General features: G+C 43.5%; 1 protein-coding gene across 4 annotated transcripts in view; it reads left to right on the forward strand.

Annotated features, from left to right (window-relative positions):
* Positions 1-20,696, forward strand: part of THSD4 (thrombospondin type 1 domain containing 4) — a 673,523-nt gene that overhangs the window by 543,701 nt on the left and 109,126 nt on the right. For all 4 annotated transcript variants that reach the window (XM_027553103.1, XM_027553105.1, XM_027553104.1 and 1 more), the window contains one exon: positions 19,768-19,972. In XM_027553103.1, coding sequence (XP_027408904.1) covers positions 19,768-19,972 — 205 coding nt within the window. The remainder of the gene's footprint in view (positions 1-19,767; positions 19,973-20,696) is intronic.

Below are 20,696 nucleotides of genomic sequence, written 5' to 3' on the forward strand. Positions count from 1 at the left end.
TATATTTAGTGGAAATTCTTGGTATTTCCCAAAGCCTGATTTTACTCTAATAAGCCTCCTTCTCTTCCTATTGGTTGGACCATTTTGTTCTTTATATTACAGCAATCTATTAGGAAAAGAATTTTTTTTAATTTATATTTTTTGAAAAGGGCATTCTTTGCTGCAAATCCATTTTATTATTGTTCCTATCCATTTTAGAGATGTTAGTATAAAATAAAAAACTGATTTTCTACAGCAAGCAGAGATAGTTGTTTTCTTGCTAACACTAATTGGCAATGGCAAGGTCCAAGTTTACAAAGAAACTCAAATTTGATTTTCAAAGCCAGCTAGGTCAATGCCCTATGCTGTCCTTGTTTGTGTTCCGTTCCCTGACGTTTTAGCTCTGAGCTTAAAAAAAAAAAAAAAAAGGTTCAATTTGTCAATGACTTTGAACTACAGCAGAAAGGAACACAGACAAATGTCCTTATATGTGCTGGTGACATGGTCTTCCAGCTATCCTAAGAAGCAGGTAAATCATTTTGCTTTTTATCATCTGAACGGCTTTGTGTCAACCATGTCACTATTACTGAATTATTTGAGGTAAAGGTCTTTCCAGTGTTCAAGAAGATACTTCCAATAACTTTCTCTAGCTCTCCAGTTCACTCCTCATCTTGGTTAACAACTCAAAATCAGTATTCTACTGAAGCACCTATTAAGTTATAGGTTTATAGCCCTCCTTGGCTCAGTATCTCTAGAAGTTCCTTTATCTTAAAAACAACAACAACAAAAAAAGCAGGCTGTTTCCTATCATTATTTAAAAACATAAGTTGAATAAATTGAAACTATACAGTGATTTCTTCACAGCCCTCAAACATATATAGTAGAATACAGCCTCAACAAAGGTAACCTTAGGTTTCAAAAAAGAAGTCCCAGGATTGCTCAGATCAGATCAGATCAGTCGCTCAGTCCTGTCCGACTCTTTGTGACCCCATGAATTGCAGCACGCCAGGCCTCCCTGTCCATCACCAACTCCCGGAGTTCACTCAGACTCACATCCATCGAGTCAGTGACGCCATCCAGCCATCTCATCCTCTGTCGTCCCCTTCTCCTCCTGCCCCCAATCTCTCCCAGCATCAGAGTCTTTTCCAATGAGTCAACTCTTCGCATGAGGTGGCCAAAGTACTGGAGTTTCAGCTTTAGCATCATTCCTTCCAAAGAAATCCCAGGGCTGATCTCCTTCAGAATGGACTGGTTGGATCTCCTTGCAGTCCAAGGGACTCTCAAGAGTCTTCTCCAACACCACAGTTCAAAAGCATCAATTCTTCGGCGCTCAGCCTTCTTCACAGTCCAACTCTCACATCCATACATGACCATAGGAAAAACCATAGCCTTGACTAGACGGACCTTTGTTGGCAAAGTAATGTCTCTGCTTTTGAATATGCTATCTAGGTTGGTCATAACTTTCCTTCCAAGGAGTAAGTGTCTTTTAATTTCATGGCTGCAGTCACCATCTGTAGTGATTTTGGAGCCCCCCAAAATAAAGTCTGACACTGTTTCCACTGTTTCCCCATCTATTTCCCATGAAGTGATGAGACCAGATGCCATGATCTTCGTTTTCTGAATGTTGAGCTTTAAGCCAACTTTTTCACTCTCCACTTTTACTTTCATTAAGAGGCTTTTGAGTTCCTCTTCACTTTCTGCCATAAGGGTGGTGTCATCTGCATATCTGAGGTTATTGAGATTTCTCCTGGCAATCTTGATTCTAGCTTGTGTTTCTTCCAGTCCAGCATTTCTCATGATGTACTCTGCATATAAGTTAAATAAACAGGGTGACAATATACAGCCTTGACGTACTCCTTTTCCTATTTGGAACCAGTGTGCTGTTCCATGTCCAGTTCTAACTGTTGCTTCCTGACCTGCATACAAACTTCTCAAGAGGCAGATCAGGTGTTCTGGTATTCCCATCTCTTTCAGAATTTTCCACAGTTTATTGTGATCCACACAGTCAAAGGCTTTGGCATAGTCAATAAAGCAGACATAGATGTTTTTCTGGAACTCTCTTGCTTTTTCCATGATCCAGCAGATGCTGGCAATTTGATCTCTGGTTCCTCGGCCTTTCCTAAAACCAGCTTGAACATCAGGAAGTTCACAGTTCACATATTGCTGAAGCCTGGCTTGGAGAATTTTGAGCATTACTTTACTAGCGTGTGAGATGAGTGCAATTGTGCGGTAGTTTGAGCATTCTTTGGCATTGCCTTTCTTTGGGATTGAAATGAAAACTGACCTTTTCCAGTCCTGTGGCCACTGCTGAGTTTTCCAAATTTGCTGGCATATTGAGTGCAGCACTTTCACAGCATCATCTTTCAGGATTTGGAATAGCTCAATTTGGAATTCCATCACCTCCACTAGCTTTGTTCATAGTGATGCTTTCTAAGGCCCACTTGACTTCACATTCCAGGATGTCTGGCTCTAGGTCAGTGATCACACCATCGTGAAAGGTGGTCTTGGGGAAATCCAAGTCTATAATAAGCTCATGATGCCATGATTTTAGGTTCCCTTTCCACTGGTCAAAGGAGAACATTCTGGAGGCTTGAGGCAGAGTGAGCCTAATAAGAAATAGAGGCTGTCCAGAAGACTTAAAGACCTTGGGGTCTGCATTGGATCGTTTTATTACAATAGGAAAAAGTGGTTGGGAAAGTTTTTCATGCCAGGGCTTCCGGCAATACATGGAAACATTGGGTTAGGGAGAACCCAAAGATTCTGAGAAATTAGAGTTTTTTCATGAGAATAAAAAGGAAGTCCAGCATGATATTAAGAGACTCCTTTCTATGACCTCTCAGGGAAGAGCAGGCAGTCAGAAGCCATCTTTCCCTCCATCACTGTCAACCCCAGGCTGCGTGTCCTCTTCCCGAGGACACTTGCCTTTGAGGACACTGTGTTCACCCACTTCCGGAGCTGTTCTCACTCCCTCTCTTGTAGCTTCTGTTCTTCCCCTTAGAGCATGCTGTTTACCACCATACTCACCGTCTCAGGGACTGCTTACCTCGCCTGTTTGACCCCCACTCTATCACTCCACTTCTAAGTGTTTGAGCTAGATAGTTGTGGTCTCATACTGCTGCTGCTGCTGCTAAGTCGCTTCAGTCGTATCCGACTCTGTGCAACCCCATAGACGGCAGCCCACCAGGCTCCCCCGTCCCTGGGATTCTCCAGGCAAGAGCACTGGAGTGGGTTGCCATTTCCTTCTCCAATGCATGAAAGTGAAAAGTGAAAGTGAAATCGCTCAGTCGTTTCCGACTCTTAGTGACCCCATGGACTGCAGCCTACCAGGGTCCTCCATCCATGGGATTTTCCAGGCCAAGAGTACTGGAGTGGGGTGCCATTGCCTTCTCCGTGTGGGTTCATAGTTTGTTGTTATTTAGTCACTAAGTCAAGTCCGAGTCTTTTACAACCCCATGAACTGTAGCCTGCTAGGCTTCTCTGTCCATGGGATTTCCCAGGCAGGAATACTAGAGTGGGTTGCCATTTCCTTCTCCAGGGGATCTTCCCGACCCGGAGATCGAACCCGCGTCTCCTGCATTGCAGGCCGATTCTTTACCACTGAGCCACATTGAAGCTCAGGTGCTCTTAACTATATGACCTCTTTCCTCCTCTATTAAAATGGTAGTAAATATTGTCACCTTAAATGCCTGATTCTTTTCTTTCTATTGCTTTTCTTGGTCTCCATTAGCACCTCTGTAGACTTCTTTGAATAATGAGAACATGCCTTTCTTTTAGGGTCCAGAGAGTCTATTAAATTGTCAAAATTGAATTTTTGACTTTTTTTTTTTAACTTTGGCTCTGACTCTCTTTTAACTAGGCTTCTTTTACTCTGCCAGAGAAATGCTTTTCTTTTTACTTCTATATTTGCTGCCATTCCACATTCTTTAAAGTGTACACAATCCGGCTGTCCTCTTAGCTAAATAACATTCCAAGGCAGCTATTGTTTAAGCGAGGAATGAATATCATTTGTTTGCATTTCTTTGAATTTGCCCTCTCAGTTATCTTTAACTTGACTTTAATAAAACATATATATTGAGTTCCTCCCCTGTGTCAGATGCTTTTTATAAACCTTGTCTCCCTTTTATCATCATGAAACCAACCCAGCAAATTAGAATAGAATTAGTGCTTAGCATTGCTAATTAATATGTGGGCTTTCCTGGTGACTTAGTGATAAAGAATCAAAGAATCCGCCTGCCAAATGCAGGAGATGGGGTGGGGTGGGGGGGTGTTTATCCATCCCTGAGGAAGATCCCCTGGAGAAGGTTATGGCAACCCACTCCATTATTCTTGCCTGGAAAACCCTGTGGACAGAGGAGCCTAGTGGGCTACAGTCCATGGGTTCACAAAAGGTCAGACGCGACTTAGCGACTGAACGATGACAACAACAAAAATTAATATGTGCTGTCACTTTAACAAAGTATTTTTGCTTTCAAAGTGTAATGACGCTGGATCATTTTCGAAATGTCTACTCTCGCTCAGTTATCCACACCTGGGGTAAAACTTATTCTTGAACTGCTGTAGCCCCAGGCACTCCTTTCCACCTGGAATCAGGACCTCAAATACAGGTTTAATGCCTAGGAGGAAATAATCAGCTTGTTTAAGTGACAGCTGACATCAGGAAGCCTTTTGAGCCAGAGGAATGACATGATGACAGCAGTATTTTGGGGAAGATAAATTTCACAGCCACATGCAAGATAGATTACCTGAAACCACAACATTAGCCTTTCTTATGGTTATACATCTGGGGGATATGATTTAAAAGCTCATAAATACGATCAGTTTAAAGAAGGGACTGGTGAAAATTAAGAATTTCAAGCTTCCACCAAAGAAGATGAATCAGTGTTTATCCAACTGGTTTGCATGTCCTAAATATTTATGTACACAACTGCATATTCTTAATATAGTCACTTGGAAGCCATGTGGAGGGATCCTATCTCCCATGGCCCTGCCTTCTGGTTCCAAGTTGCAGAAGAAGGGACATTCTCTGCAAGCATGAGGACTATTCATCTGGCTGCCACCTGAATTACTGTTATGGAACACATTGAGTTTGACAGATAACCCTGTTCTTAGCTGTCCTTCAAAAGAAGCGTGAAGGAGCCTTCGTGTTTAAATATTTCAGCCAGATTTCTTCCTTCTGAGCATGCATGGAACACAATGTCTTTATTTCTTAATGAAATAAATAGTCACACTGGATGCATCTGTGGTTAGAAGAAGGAATTATCTGATTGGATATCTTGCCCTAAAGTGCATTCTCTTGGATCGTGTAATGATCTCCCCCATGGAATGATATTTTTCCTTGAGTCATAAATATTTCCTAGCTTGGTGAACCAACAGTTTCCTTTCCCAGCAGGACAACTGAGAAAATCAGTGACTATTTCAGTGAATAAGCTTGGACTTTAGGAATTTATTATGGAAGGAAGGGTAGTGATAGAGATGTTCCTTCCCTTAGGTGAATGAGTGCTGTGTGAGAGGAGAGAGACATCAGGGGACTTTGTGGGGAACAGGAGAACAAAGAGAAGCTATAGGAGGTGCTGAAACTATTCAGTCAGCTCTTGTGGAAGGGGAGGCCTCAGACTGCACAGAGCACCTCTGTGGAGGCACCTTAGGAAAAGCCAGAGAGCAGTCCTAGCCATAGAAGGAATGTGCTGTGCTTAGTCGCTCAGTTATTAAAACATTAACCTTATTTGATTTCTTGGATAGTCTAGCCCTCAATATGTATAACCCTTGGTTGGCCATTCACCAGGCTCTGTTTTTCTTTCTTTTTTTTTTTTTAATATTTAGTTAGTTATTGGGCTGCTTTGGGTCTTAGTTGCAGCACTTGGGAACTTCATTGCATCATGGGGACTCTTTCAATGTGGTGCATGGACTCTCTGGCTGCGGAGCATGGGCTCAGTAGTTGCTCTGTGGCATGTGGGATCTTAGTTCCCTGATCAGGGATGGAACCTGTGTCCCCTGCATTGCAAGGTGGATTCTTAACCACTTAACCACCAGGGAAGTCCCGGGTTCCATTTTTAAAGTAAAAAGATTTCCTCTGGGTTAAGAGACTATGCAGGTCAAAAAGGAGAAAGAGCCAGAAGTCCCTTCATTCAAACCCACCATCACCACCTCTGTATTACACATTACTTACCTTCTGTGAACTTCGATAAAGTAGGGACAGTCAAGAAAATCAAACAGAATAACATGTTAGGTGCCTAGCACATGGCCACTTCTCTACCCATGACAGCTGTCAGGCAGGTATGTGGGGCTTCCTACTACCTGAATCCCTGGGAGTTGCTTGAATCCCTATCTAAGACAGTGCCCGTAATACCTAGAAAAGAAGTTCCTTGCACTCAAAATTTCACTGAGCACCAACATGCCCGAGCTATGAGCTCCATCCACAGCCTCCCTTGCTCTTTTCCTAAACTGAACATGTATGCATGTGTGCTCAGTCGCTTCAATCGTGTCCAACTTTTTGCGACCCCATGGACTGCACCCTGCCAGGCTCCTCTGTGCATGGGATTCTCCAGGCAAAAATACTGGAGTGGGTTGCCATGTCCTCCTCTGGGGGAATCTTCCTGACCCAGGGATCAAACCCGAATCTCTTGTTTCTAGCATTGGCAGGCACGTTCTTTACCACTAGGGCCACTTGGGAAGTCCAAAATGATCCATTTACAACTTTTGAAGGTTTCTATTACTGGTGTCTAAGACAAACCAGGAAACACAAAACAAATGAACCCATACTTTTTTTTTTTTTCAAAAATAGGTAACAAAGTTGTAAGAAAAAAATCTCTGGAATTCATGATACCATTGTCCCAGACTGTGATTGAAATGCAAATAGATCACGGGAGTTTTCCTGTTACAACCTGGCTTGGAGCACTGCTTGAGAATCATGTGTAAATAGAAGTGAGCTTTCTGTGGACAGTGCAAACAGACCAACCTCCTCTCTTAGAGTAGAATGTATGTGCCTGGTGTGAGAAGATGAATTCCCTTGGCCACGCCCAGGAACAGGTCACTGAAGGGAGGCAGGTGCAGCCTCAAGAAGGGAGGTAACAACATTTTTCTAGCCCTAAGTCCAAACCAGTTCTGAACTAGGTGCCTCCATCTGCATGTTCTCATTTAAACTTCACAGCAGACTTGAGAAACTCTATTTTAATGCCACTGTTTTAGAGGGAAGGAAACTAAGGCTCAGAAAAATGAAATCACCTACAGGGGTGGCATGCATTACGGGTGCTCTTTGGTGGACATCCATGTGTCTAGAAGAAAAGACTTTTGAAGATGTGGAAATACAGAAGAGAATTTTTTACTCCAGATTATAGAAATGAAAAGGGGTTAAAGAACCTAAACCAGGAGTATTAAAGGCAGGAGAATAGGTATAATGTAAATGCAGAGTTTCAGTGAAGACTTAAGAAGTCTGGGAACAGAGAGTTTAAATCACAAGTCAACTTCAAAGTCAAGGTCAGTATTAACTGTCCTCCCAACCACTCAGGGCTTCTCATCGACCCTCTGCAATCTCCTAGCTTCTCTCCTCCTGGTCGTTCTCTCTCTCTTCTGTCTCCAGCTCTGGAAGCAAAGCAGACTCTTCTACTGTTTAGCTCTATCTTAGTTTCACCATTCTCTCTTGTTGCCTTGGTTCCTGTTGACACCCAGGCCTCAAGGTCCCACCTCCCAGCCTGCACAGTTTACCCAAATATTTTCACAGGGACAATTTGCTTTCCAAAAGGAGTTGCTCTTCTGGCTAGTAGATAAAAATCTTTTTCATGTGATTATGGGGACATAAGGAGAAAGAAAAGAGCATAGACCATTTGAGTGAGGAAACAGTGAACCCCAGCCTTGGAAAGAGGAGGAGGACAGCATAGTATTAAAAGGAGACTCTGGCAAGGAAGTCCTCTCTGCCACCCTGGAGAAATCACTTTCCTCCCCAAACTTGGTTCCTCATCCGTGAAGCAAGGGACTGGGGCTCCTGGAGACATCCCTACTGTCCAGCACTGGGATTCTCAAGATACTGTGTTTATGGATGTGATGTCTCTCCTCTGTCCCTGTCCCTGCTAAAAATATCACAGAGAAAAACTTTCCAAAGGCATTATTTCTTTTTTTTATTTTTAACCAAGAAGGTGATAAGGTTGTGTTGTCATTGTTTTAACTGGATGGGAGAGTTTGTTGTGCAACTTGAGAAAAGTATAAGGACTTGGAGTAAACAAAAAGTGACCTGGAAATGATCTTGGGTGGCACAGAACTCACCCAAGGATGCTACTCAAATCTAGACCCTAATTCATTAAGCCCGTGATGGGGCCCAAGGTTTCTAAGGAGCTCTCAGATGATGCCTATGCTGCTAGTTCATGGACCACACTTTCTGAAGCAGCAGGGTAGCGAAGATCCAATAGTGCTTATTGTTCTTTATTTTTAAAAAGAAAATCAAAACAGAGGAGTGATAAGTAAGATTTGAAAGGGTTTCCATCCAAAAAGCTGAAATAACAATGTTTAGTGTCGTAGAGAAAGTTCCAGTGAAAGAGAGAAAGAGAATTTGTATGACTAAATTTAATGAATGAATTAATGAGGATCAAGATGTACCCTCAGACCCTCGCTCTAAGATGACTCCATCAAAGACCTGATTTTCTAGGAAAACTTCTGTAGTAATCTTCAAGGTTCCAAAGCCACGGACTGCCCAGTCTTCCTTACTTCACCTTCCATAGACCATCCTTCTTCAATCCATTAGTTGTTCCATCAGCCTTCCATCATTGTGCCCTTGCCCTCCATTCTGATTCCGTCTCTCTGGTCCTGGCCTCCATCCCTCTGTGTCCCTCCTAATGTGTTGTCTTTGTGCTTCTCAACCTCTAGTCTCTTCCATCCGTAATCCATTGTCTGTGTGTGCTAAGCATCTTCCGAAAACAGTGTTAGTGTGCCTTCCCCCAGTCTAGAGTCTTAGGATTGAGCCCTTGTGCTTTGGTAGCCAGTCTTTCCTTCTCATCTCCTCCTACCCCACCACTCCTGTCAGCCATCCCTGAAGAGATCCCCCAGAGACAGCAAAAAATCCCATTAACCCCGGAAGTTTAACTCACATAGATTTTTCAGCATTTTCTTGAACATTCTGGAAATAGAAGGCCTAAATATTCCACCCACATTTTTTTTTTCCACCCACATTTTTAAATGCTCCACAAAAACATTTTGACAAGTGAACATCACATCTTAACAGCATGGCAGAAACTTGCACGTAAGGGCCAAGAAATATGCAGTCACCCTGAATTTCTGAATCTACCCTTCTTGTGCTCCTGGACTACCACTCCTTTTAATGTTTAACCGTTGTTTCTTGTCCGTAAACTACTGCTTATGTGAGTACCCTTTTACCAAGGCTTATAGGTGCCATCTTGTGGAGGAAAATGCAAACAGGCAGGTCTAGAGATAGACTGTGAATTATGGGAAATGACAAGGACAAGCATGAGCCTCCCTCATTGCCTTCTGGTCCCTGGAAGGGACTGGGATCCTCCCGAGTCCTTCTGGTTGGGCCTACACCTGTGGGTGTGGGCTGTCTGTGCCCAGGAGGCCATGGGAACTGGGCCAGTGTGCAAGCAACCTCTATGCTGGAGCATAGTTCATCTGCCCAACTCACTACTGACTCACAGGTGATCTGGCCTCCAGAACGTCACCCTTTAAAGTATAGACACCATCTCTCTGCTCCCTTCTGCAAGAAACTTCCTGGTCCTGACCCCTTGGCAGCCCTATAGGGTTAAGATACAATCTGACCAGATATTTTAAACAGAATTCTTTTTTTAACTTTTTATTTTATATTGGAGTATTGCCAATTAATGATGCTGTGATAGTTTCAAATGCACAGTGGAGTGACTCCCCTCCCATCCAGGCTGCCACATAACATTGAGCAGAGTTCCCTATTAAACAGAATTCTCTTTAAACAGAGAAGTTACCAGTCAGTCTTACATTTTAAAAGTAAAGTTCGGAGGTTTCTCCTATTCTGTTAAAAAAAATATGGGCACCTTACTTTTGTTAATATGATAGAGAAGTTGTCCTTATAATGCATTCATGCCCCCTCATTTCAGTCCAATAGGGAGGAAGATCGTGAAAGTGAGGAATTGAAATTTAAAGTTTGAAATACCCCCAGTCTCCAGGGAAAGATGACCCTAGGAGGAGAAGGGTTGGTAATTTTCTCACTGCATATCAAATGTTCCCTCTCAGGATCCCATCCTTCAGATTTATAAACATTGGTGTAGTTGATGCTCACCCAATTTTATCCTAGGAGGGTGCCAACATTTTCTTCCAGTTGAGTCACTTGGTAAGGTGCTATTCACTAATGAAATGAGATGAAGTACTGAAAAGGGACAGCCAAAACTTGATTAAAGCCAGATTGCCAGTTTCACAATTGCCTTCATTAAGGAAGCCAGAATACCTTTTATCCCATGCGCCGTTTCTTCCCTTCCAATGAATGACATTGTTAGTTTGGTTCCCATTGATTCTTGTTTCCAATTTAATTTTGTCTACATGAAGCAAATTTCTCCTTTAGTCATGGCAGGATTTTTTCACATCAGGACTGTACCCCTTTTTCCCCCAGAAACAGTTTAGCACCAGAAGAAACTTCAAGATGATTCAGTTGAAGAAGCAAATTGGTTCCTATAACTTGATTCTCTTGGTTCCTCAACCAAACTGCTCCCTCATTCAACAGACACTTACTATGCAGCTCCTGTATGCCAGGCACTGTGCTCGTTCCAGTACCTATGTGCTCGTATTGAAGTTACGCCAAAAGGCAAGCATCAAGGGCTCTAGAAGGCAGCTTGATGGCAATGGAGAAGTGTTTTTTAAGACTGGATAATTACGTATTCTTTGCTCATTAGCTTCTGACATTTACAGATAACTGTTTTGCACTTCTATGAAATTGCCACTGTTTTAAAGCTTTTTTCTGGGGTACCTGTGCTTTTAGGTCTCCCATGAACTGTGGAATAAACTAGAGCAGTGCTTCTCAACCAGGAGTGGTTGTGTTCCCTAGGGGACATTTGACAATGCCTACCCCAGTAGCTCAGGTGGTAAAGAACCCACCTGCCAATGCAAGAAACACAGGTTCAATCCCTGAGTTGGGAAGATCCCCTGGACAAGGAGTATTCTTGCTTGGAAAATTCCATGGACTGAGGAGCATGACAGGCTACTGTCTATGGGGTTGTAAAGAGTTGGACACAGCTGAGCGCCCATGTTCGCACGCCTATGCAGATATTTTTGTTCGTCATACTGAGGCCGGGGGTGGCTACTGGCATCCAGTAGATAGAAACCAGGGCTGCTGCTAACCATCCCACAGCACAGAAGACAGTTCCCACAACCAAGAACTATTTGGGCCAAAATGGCACTAGAGCTGCTGTTGAGAAACCCTGGCTACAAGGAGGAAGAGCTGGCAGGATGCCAAGACATGGGGCTTCCAAACCCTTCCAGCCCCTCTTCAACAGAACAATTCTGCTTTTCTCAGTTTACGTATTGAAAGTTCTCTATTTCTGCATGAGGTTTTGTTTGAAAAGTATGCGTTTTCTGCTTAAGGGGGAAAAAGAAAATGACTGAGGTGGAAGGTAACTCTTGACCTTGTATCTTACAGTTGAGATACATTGAGACAAATCAAGTGAGCGGTGTGTGATACAGGATGAGGGCCATCAGGGGCAGACTGGAGCCATCAAGTTCAGCTTCCGTCTTTGTGCAGGGCTCTGCATGCTTCCCTCTGAACATTTACACACCATATTGAAAGATGGCATCGTGTCTGCCTTTTGATTTAGACCAGGGGTTGGCTTTTTTTTTTTTTAATATGCTGCTGCTGCTGCTAAGTCGCTTCAGTCGTGTCCGACTCTGTGTGACCCCGTAGACGGCAGCCCACCAGGCTCCCCCATCCCTGGGATTCTTCAGGCAAGAATACTGGAGTGGGTTGCCATTTCCTTCTCCAATGCATGAAAGTGAAAAGTGAAAGTGAAGTCACTCAGTCGTGTCCGACTCTTAGTGACCCCATGGACTGCAGCTTACCAGGCTCCTCCATCCATGGGATCCTCCAGGCAACAGTACTGGAGTGAGGTGCCTTTGCCTTCTCCTAAACAAATATTTTAGGCTTTGTGGGCCATACTATTGTATCTAAAAGTAGGGTCCAGCTGCTTGCTGCTCAAAAGCTATTAAAGAGGCCAGGTTGGTGGAAAGGAGAGTTTTCTTTGTTTGGGATGCCGAAAGCCAGGGGTGGGAGGGCAGATGCCTGTCCAGAGGTTGTTTGCTCCACACTGACAATCAGTGGGCAAGAGGTTGAGGGAGGGGAGGGGGCTACATGCAGAAATACCACAATCATTTCTGACAGTCATCTTGAAATTGGTCATCAGTGGTCTGACCAGCATCATCTAGGTTAAGTATAGTTCATCTTCAGTTCCAGGGTCGGTTTGTTTCCATTTCTTGAGGCCGGCTCTTGGAACTGTGACAGCTTATTTCACAGCTACAGTCTGGTCATCATGTAGTTAGCTTCTTTCACCTGAGGAGGGTTTTAGTATCTATAAGACAGCTCACAGGATATGGCTCAGAATATTATCTATCACCCTTGAGAAGGAACTAGAAGTCCTTACTATGCTAAACAACTAGGAAGTTATTATTTCCCATTCACTGTTTTCCTTTGTTTCCACATTTTCTCACTTCTCTGATTAAACTTCGTCTTTGGCTTAAGTTTTCCATAGATGAAAGTTAAGCTGAGGACATGAGGACAAGGACCATAGGGTCTTGCTCCACTTCACTATCTCTGTCTCAACCACTCAACCCTGCTGTTGTAACACAAAAGCAGTCCCCACAATAACTAATGGGCATGTTTGTGTTCCAATAAATCTTTATTTGTAAAAAACAGGTGGTGGCCAGATTTGGCCAGTGGGCGGTAGTTTGCAGACCCCTGATTTGAACTATAAGTTTTTAGTAGGAACCAGGTTGGTTTTACCTTCGTGTCTCCTGCCTAGCCCTGTATTAGCACATAGTATGGGTTCCCAGGAAACGTTTACTGAACTGTATTGAGAGTCCATCATGTAGGCACAAGCACTGGAAGATTTTAATGAGAAAACAACTGGGAAAAGATCCATCCAGTATTTCTCAGATAATTTTTGTTTATTGTGTAGCTATTTCCCTATGTTGTACATTTAAGATGTTTCCATTTTTTAATTAATAATAATATGGTAATGAGATCCTTCATACATAAATTGTTGGCCTCTTATAATTTCCTTAGTGTAAATTCCTAGAAGAAGAATTCCTGGAGGCTTCCATGGTGGCTCAGTGGTAAAGAATCCCACCTGCCAATGCAGGAGACATGAGTTCGATCCCTAATCCAGGAAGACCCTACAGGCCGAGGAGCAACGAAGCCTGTGGGCCACAACTACTGAGCCTGTGCTCTGGAGCCCAGGAGTCGCAGCTACTGGAGCCTGCAGCGCCCTAGAGCCCGTGCTCCGCAAAAAGAAAAGCCACTGCAATGAGAAGCCCACACACCACAGCTAGAAAAGCAACAAAGAACCAGCACAGCCAAAAATAAATAAATAAAATTTTAAAGCAAAACAAAAGAAGAAGAATTCCTGGGTCAAACAGTATTTTTTGCTAAACAGCTTTCCAGGAAGGTGGTATTGATCTACATTCCTGACTGTAAAAAAAAGGAGATATTTATCATAAGCCCAAGAATTTCTTTCAACAGGATGTTGTGAATAGAAGTTTTGGAATCCATATATATTTCCACAAATTAGTTCAGCATAAATATAAGTACATTGGTGTTAACGACTAGTCATTTTAATAATACTGCTCTCCCACACTGTTGTGACAGCATGGTTATTAAGGCACTTCGTTTTACCTGTTGGTGTCATCTGGCCAACCGGTGGAGGTTACTCTATCTGGTATGTTTACTGAGCACACAGAGAAACATCTGCTTCCCATTAGGGAGTCCGAAGCTCCAGTATCTGCACGCCTGGCACCAGCCTACCCTGCCATGATATACAGAGGCCTCCTCCCTGTGAAATTCACCACCAAATATGTCATCCAGATTGCTCATTTCCCACAGGAAATTTCATTTAGGTTAATTTTGGCACACAACTGGGGGCAATTCTTGAGCAATTTCTCCTGTGATGGCTTGCAACATGTAAAATTTTCCTACAACATGTTGCAAAAATCACTGGAAGAGTAAAAGGATATCTGATGGCTGTCCAATCACCTTTGTAACAACAAGAAATATCTCTTTTGAATGACAGTAGGTGACGAGCAGAAAAAAAGAAAGAGATGAAATAAAGATAGACCGAAGACCAGATGCTTGTTCTGACCATTTTCACTTGGTACCGTTGGAGCAGTAAGGATGCAAAGGAACCACATAAGGTGCCTTACATTTTTGGTGAACTTGGCCTTTTCTTAGCTCTTCAGACTTCTCTGAATTTCTCCAAATGAAGAAGAGAATATCTACAACTGAGAAGTAATAGAAAGTGCTATGGAAATAGGAGTGAGTCTGAGCACTTATATGTGATGGGATTTACTTGAAAATGGATGGATTCCAGATAAAACCAAGTCTGTAAAGAAAATGATAAACCCAGTGTTTTCTGAGAAGCCACCCTATCACAGCATCCTGCTAAATGCCTTCTGTGTTTACTTCATTCAATTTTCACAACTGTGCTAGAAGGTGCCACCACAGTCACAGATAAACTGAGGCTCAGAATGGCTAATTGACGCGTCCAATGAGGCACACCCCTAAGTTGGAGATGCAGCACAAGACCTAGCTCTAGCAGCCTCCAGTGTTGCCTCTTGGGTGGTGCCTCTGAAGAGTTTAGAGACGTGTTGTTGTGTTCGGTCGCTCAGTTGCTCTTTTGTGACCCCCGTGCACTATAGCTGCCAGTCTTCTCTGTCTTGGGATTTCCCAGGCATGAATACTAGAGTGGGTTGCCATTTCCTTCCCCAGGGGATCTTCCCAACCCAGGGATCAGACCCTCATCTCCTGCATTGGCAGGCAGATTATCTCTAAGTCACCAGGAAAGTCCATTAGAGGCATAAACCAGCGCTATTAAGTCATGCCCATCAGAGACCAGTTGACCAGACTTCTGATATGCAAAACCAGAATTCACTTCAGATTCATTTTTGAGCAATGTCCCGTGTAGGTCTGGATGATGATAGAAATGTTCAGCACCAAGCCCAGAGAGAAGCAACCCATCCAGCATCACATGTAAGTTAGGGACTGAGCCAGGACTGTGCTTCAGGTTGCCTGATTCCCAGTACAATATTCTTTCTATCATGCCGAACTGCTTTTCCTGGTAAATGACGTCAGCTCCTCTTATCAATTTACCCAGCCATGTTTTGGAGGAGAATACTAGATGCTTTAAAGAAAGTAACACAGCACACAAGTCCAGACATGTGATAAACTTTTGTAGACATACACCAAAAAAAAGTGCAGGTTAAAAAATGCCAAAATCCAAATGAAGTTTATTATTGAGTTAATATACTGATATGCATGATATACATGGTTTTGACAATGTGAGATATTGTTCTCAAGGGAGGCTGGGTGATGGGGTCACTGAAATGCTCTGTACTCTTTTTATAGCTTTTTGTGAGTCTTAAATGAAAAGTTAAAACAATAAGAAGGTAATGTGATAGGAAGATGGGCCAGAATATTTATTCACTTACTGTGTGTATAGTATTAAAATAGTCTGTGTGTGAGAGATACATGATGTGTTTGATACTCCATAATGTTGAAAGAGGAGAACACCAGAGTCACTCCTGGACCAAGCTCTCACTGTCGCTGTAGTAACACTGCCTTGAACTTCCTCCTCTACATCTGGGTCACTGCCACCATCCACTCCTTCAATAATGCTCGAACCCTCAGTGTGACCTCTGATCCTTTGGAGGGGGACAGTTTTTGCATAATAGTTATAAGCATGGGCTCTGGCTTCAGATCCAGCCCCACCACTTATTAGCAGAATGGCCTTGAGTCAGTCACCTAATCTGTCTCTTAAGTCCTATTTTCCTAGTTTTTCAGCAATAGTATAGATTGCTTTTAAGAGTAAATGAGAAAACTGTATATTCAGAGGACCTGGAAAATGACAAAGACTGTAAATGTTAGGTATGACAAGACTGAGGAGGAGGGGGAAGAAGAAGAGGAGGGCGACAAATGGAGCTCCCTTCCTCCTCACAAAGGCCTGTCCATTTTGCTTCCTAAGCATCTCTGAAATCCTCTTCTTGCCATCACTATTTCCCTAGTTCAGACTGGGATATTGCCACATTCTCCAGACTTATCTGCCCCATTGGTAATTATCAGCTTTCTAAAAGAGAGTTGATCTGACTCAGCATGACACAGAGGATGCAGGGACTCCTCATTGCCTATTAGCATGTCATTTTCTGCATGTGTGTCTTATCCCCCCAGTTAGAGTCAAATTCCCATAGGCAGGACCTGTGTCAGATTCAGCCTGGCATTTCCCAGATGGCCTGCCTGGTGCAGTCACTCAACAACATCAGTGATAAAATGGGTGTTTACATGTTTCGATCTTGCCATAAATGATCCTTCTTGCTTTTCAGATTCTAGCCCAAAGGTCACTTCCTTAGCTATGCCCTGCCTGGACTCCAAGTTCAAATTTTCTCTCTTTATATCATCAGATACTCATCATAGCCCTATGCAGGAGAAGGGACAATTGTCAGACAGGTAATTTGCCAGTGGTCACAGTGTTAAAAATAAAAATCTTAAAAGCATGTCCTCCACCCAGTTCATGTTATGGGATTGTCCTTCCTGTTTTGTGACCTGCATATAAGACATTTAACACCTCCATGGCAATCCAGTCTTTCAGAGGCCCTGGGTGGCCACTAGAACCCTGGAAGTGTGCTCTGTTAGCCCCCTGACACTCCTCAAAGAAGGTTCACACACACACAGACACACACACCCCTTCTTCTGACTTCTCTTTCAAGGAGTAAACCCTGGGCGCTCACAGTCCAGAGATGGGTTCTGGGAAGGCAGGATGTTATCTTCAGTTCTTGCCATCTCTTGTGCCACCACATGCTTCTCTGAAGGCAACCCCCAGACCAGGAAAAACTGCTGTAGCCCTCCCTCTCCACATCTAGATTTATCAGGAGTGTCTGTGCTGTATAGGAAATCTGGTGGGGGATCCATTGCACTGTGCAGAACATTTTAATATCGTGTCTGATTTACAAGATAGAATGCTTTTTTGTCTGTGTCTGGGTTGTCTGAAGCAATCTACGGCTGTATAATTTCTTTGTGTTTGTCCCACTCTAACTGGGCTGGAGGCTGAGGAGTCACGCAATGTCAGCCCCCATCTTTGAAAGCTCTCGTTCTTTCCTGAAATAGCCCATACACCCCATTGACAAGAGAAGAACTCACTAGACTGCCTCTTCTCCCCACTCTAAGACCCACTCCTAGCTACAGCCGAGGTTATCGTCTGAACAAAATCTGAGGGTGGCCCTCACCTTCTTCAGACACCCAGTAGTTGTTGATACAATAGAATAAAATTCCGATTCTTCACCCTGGCAAAAAAGATCCTTAAGAAACTGAGCTGAATTCTCCAGCATCCTTTGATCCCTCCTAGCAAACCTCCACTTCAACCATGTCTGTCTATGAGCACGTTTCCTGATTCCTCAGTGTTTTTTTCCTACTTCTGTGTCTTGGTACCCATTCTTTAATTTACCTGGAGTACCCCAAGAGAATGAGCTCCATCTGGGAGAAGTTGAGTCCAGGGGTAGCAAGAATGGATCACGGTTGGGGGAAGGGAGGAGAGTTAGATATTGCTAGGGCAGTGAGTGAGTGCTGCCAGCTTCTCTGTTCATCTCCCCATCAGTGACCATCAGAGGCATCTCCTTCATTCAGTTAGCATCTTTCTTTAGCAAAGTGGGATCTACTCGCCCAAACTTTTTCTGATTGTGGGTTTTTGTTTGTTTGTTTGCTTATTTAAAAGCAAAGGAGAACCCAGAGCAGGGGTGCAGGGTAGAAACCATGCATGGAAAGCATTTTCCTTATTTTTCTGCTACAATGTGCGTGGGGTGAGAGCAAGAACTATTTGAGGGAGGAGAAATACATAGGAAACATGGCATTTTGAAAGGTTAATGGGATGTGTAGGAACATACTGAGATGATGTTCTGCTATTGTCAGAAATAATGTTTTACAGAGAAGCTATTTGTGAAGAAAGACCAGTTATCGTTGATGGACTAATGTGCACGCAGGAATATGGAAGTAATAATGCTGATGTACAGTGCCTGCAGAGAGATGTCAGTCAAAACACGAAGCAGGCATTGGGCTGGGGGAGAATGAACACCTTTTGGCTTGCCTCTGTCTATAAGACTGGACCTGTAGGACCCACATGAACAGATTGTTTAACAAAATCCAAGGTGGACTTTGAAAGGTTTGCTGACCACTTTGCCCCTGCGGTGGGGTTTGATGACTGCTCTTAGAATTCCAGAACCATCACAACCCTGTGATTCAGCAAATGTCTCTCAAGTTTGTAGAGTACCATTCTAATTTCAAGTATCATTTCTTATCCCCTGAACCTGGTGAAATAAATACTGTCGTCCCGATATTTCATTGTCCAAACTGCAGTCAGCTCACTTCTGTCTGCCTGCAGAACTGTGACAGAAGCTTCTCTGTGCAGACCACACATCCTGACTTTAAATTCAGGATACATGAATGTGAGCCCTATGGAATCAGTGGTGGAAAGGATTCTGTGAAAATCATTCCATTCTGTCCTAAGGTTTAATTGCCCTAAGAGATACATGAATAGGGAGGGGAAAGATAAAGCAAGAAGATCTTGAGATGAATAATGGGAAGACTCTTCACGGTAGGAAATGCAAGAAGGTCAGATTTCCTTTAAACCTGGATGGGAGACTGCCTCTACAGACAGTATCCTGTTACTTAGATGCATATCATCCCCTTTACTGATGTTTCCGTCACTTGCTTTCCTGTACCTTTCTGCTCTGGGAAAAATGCTTTGGAAGAGCCAATCAGAAGTCCTACTGCTCCATGTTTCAGAGACTCAGAGACCAGCGGGGATCCAGATCTTAACCAATTTGATTTAATTTCCTAAGAAACAGGGCCTGAGAACACTACTTTTGGGGGTTCTTGGCTAAGTGTTTCTATTGTCTGTCATTTAGAACAGAAGATGTGGGGACAGACCCCAGTTTTAGGTGCAGTGCTTGGTCCCCAAATCTTCCAATGTGGGATGGGTTTCCTGGACAACTTCAGTGTCTAACCTGTGTAAATAAATGTCCAACCCCCACATCCTCCTTGTTCATTTTCCCTGTGTTACTTTTGATCATTTACTACCACCAGATGTGCTTGTTTTACTTACTTGTTTACTACAGTGGCTCAGACTGTAAAGAATTTGCCTGCAATGCAGGAGACTCGAGTTTGATCCCTGAGTTGGAAAGCTCCCCTAGAGAAGGAAATGGCAACCCACTCCAGTATTCTTGCCTGGAGAGTCCCATGGACAGAGGAGCCTGGTGGGATATAGTCCATGGGGTCGCAAAGAGTTGGATTGACTGAGCGATGAACACTTTCAGTTTACTCTTTGTGACCCCCACCTCGCCGCTACAATGTACATTTCGCACATACCTAGAAAAGAAGTTCTTTGCCCAGAGTAGGTGCTCAGTAAAATTCTTTTGAGTCAAAGGCAGGAGGAACTTGCTCATCTCCAGGAGCTGGATGGGGGCAGGAACACTGTCAGTTCAAGACCCACCAGTAGATCCTCAGTGGTCCCCTGTGCCCTTCATCCCTGGGACTCTCCTGACATATGCTACAAGAGTCTCTTGTTTTCCACCTCTTTGCAGAGCATTGGCTGTGATGACTACCTAGGCTCCGACAAAGTTGTGGACAAATGCGGGGTGTGCGGAGGCGATAACACAGGCTGCCAGGTTGTGTCGGGTGTGTTTAAGCATGCCCTCACCAGCCTGGGCTACCACCGAGTTGTGGAGATTCCCCAAGGAGCCACAAAAATCAACATCACCGAGATGCACAAGAGCAACAACTATTTGGGTAAGCTTGGCTTTTTCCCAGAGGAAACCATCTGTTGTTCTCAGATGCTTCATTCCTTCCAGGATGGTAACACGCAGTGTCCAGAGGTCCGTGGACACGTAGAAGGTGTCCCTGGAGAATGACAAAGCACCACCTGTGTCCCCTTGAAATGAGACGGAGGAAATAAGAAGGTCTTTCTTGGAAGGAGATGTTTAAACCAGCCTTTGTTCCTTCCAAGAGAAATCATGTTGTGAAATTGAGAACAGTCTGCTTTGTTTCTCTGAAACGAGGGAAGATCTTTGAAAAGCCCAGAGATCCGCCCGTCTTTTTCTGTTGGAATTTCAGGGGGACCGGGCAGTCGATCATCCTGTCCAGACTCTCACTCTGCAGGGATCTAAGGCAAAGGCCATTTTCCTCTTCTTTCTGCTTCATCAGGCTGGGGCAACAGTATGTGTGCGTCTTCACAACAGCTGCAGAACCTCTTAACGATCATTTGGGGCAATACCATCAATATTGGGAGACCATTTTTAACCCATCTTCCCACAAATGGAGATATTTGTTGAGTCTTCCTTCTGGGTTTCTGGCTGATTTTATGCTAAGCAAATCAGGTCCTGCAAGTTAATTTTTAGCAATTCTAATTCATGTAAATATGGACTAATCAGTTAACCAAATAGCATAAGGAAAGCAATTTTGCAATATACTTTTTTATTCTTTAATTAGTTGTGTAACAGGAATTTAAATAGCA

Source organism: Bos indicus x Bos taurus, chromosome 10, assembly GCF_003369695.1.
Source record: "Bos indicus x Bos taurus breed Angus x Brahman F1 hybrid chromosome 10, Bos_hybrid_MaternalHap_v2.0, whole genome shotgun sequence".
NCBI lineage: Eukaryota > Metazoa > Chordata > Mammalia > Artiodactyla > Bovidae > Bos > Bos indicus x Bos taurus.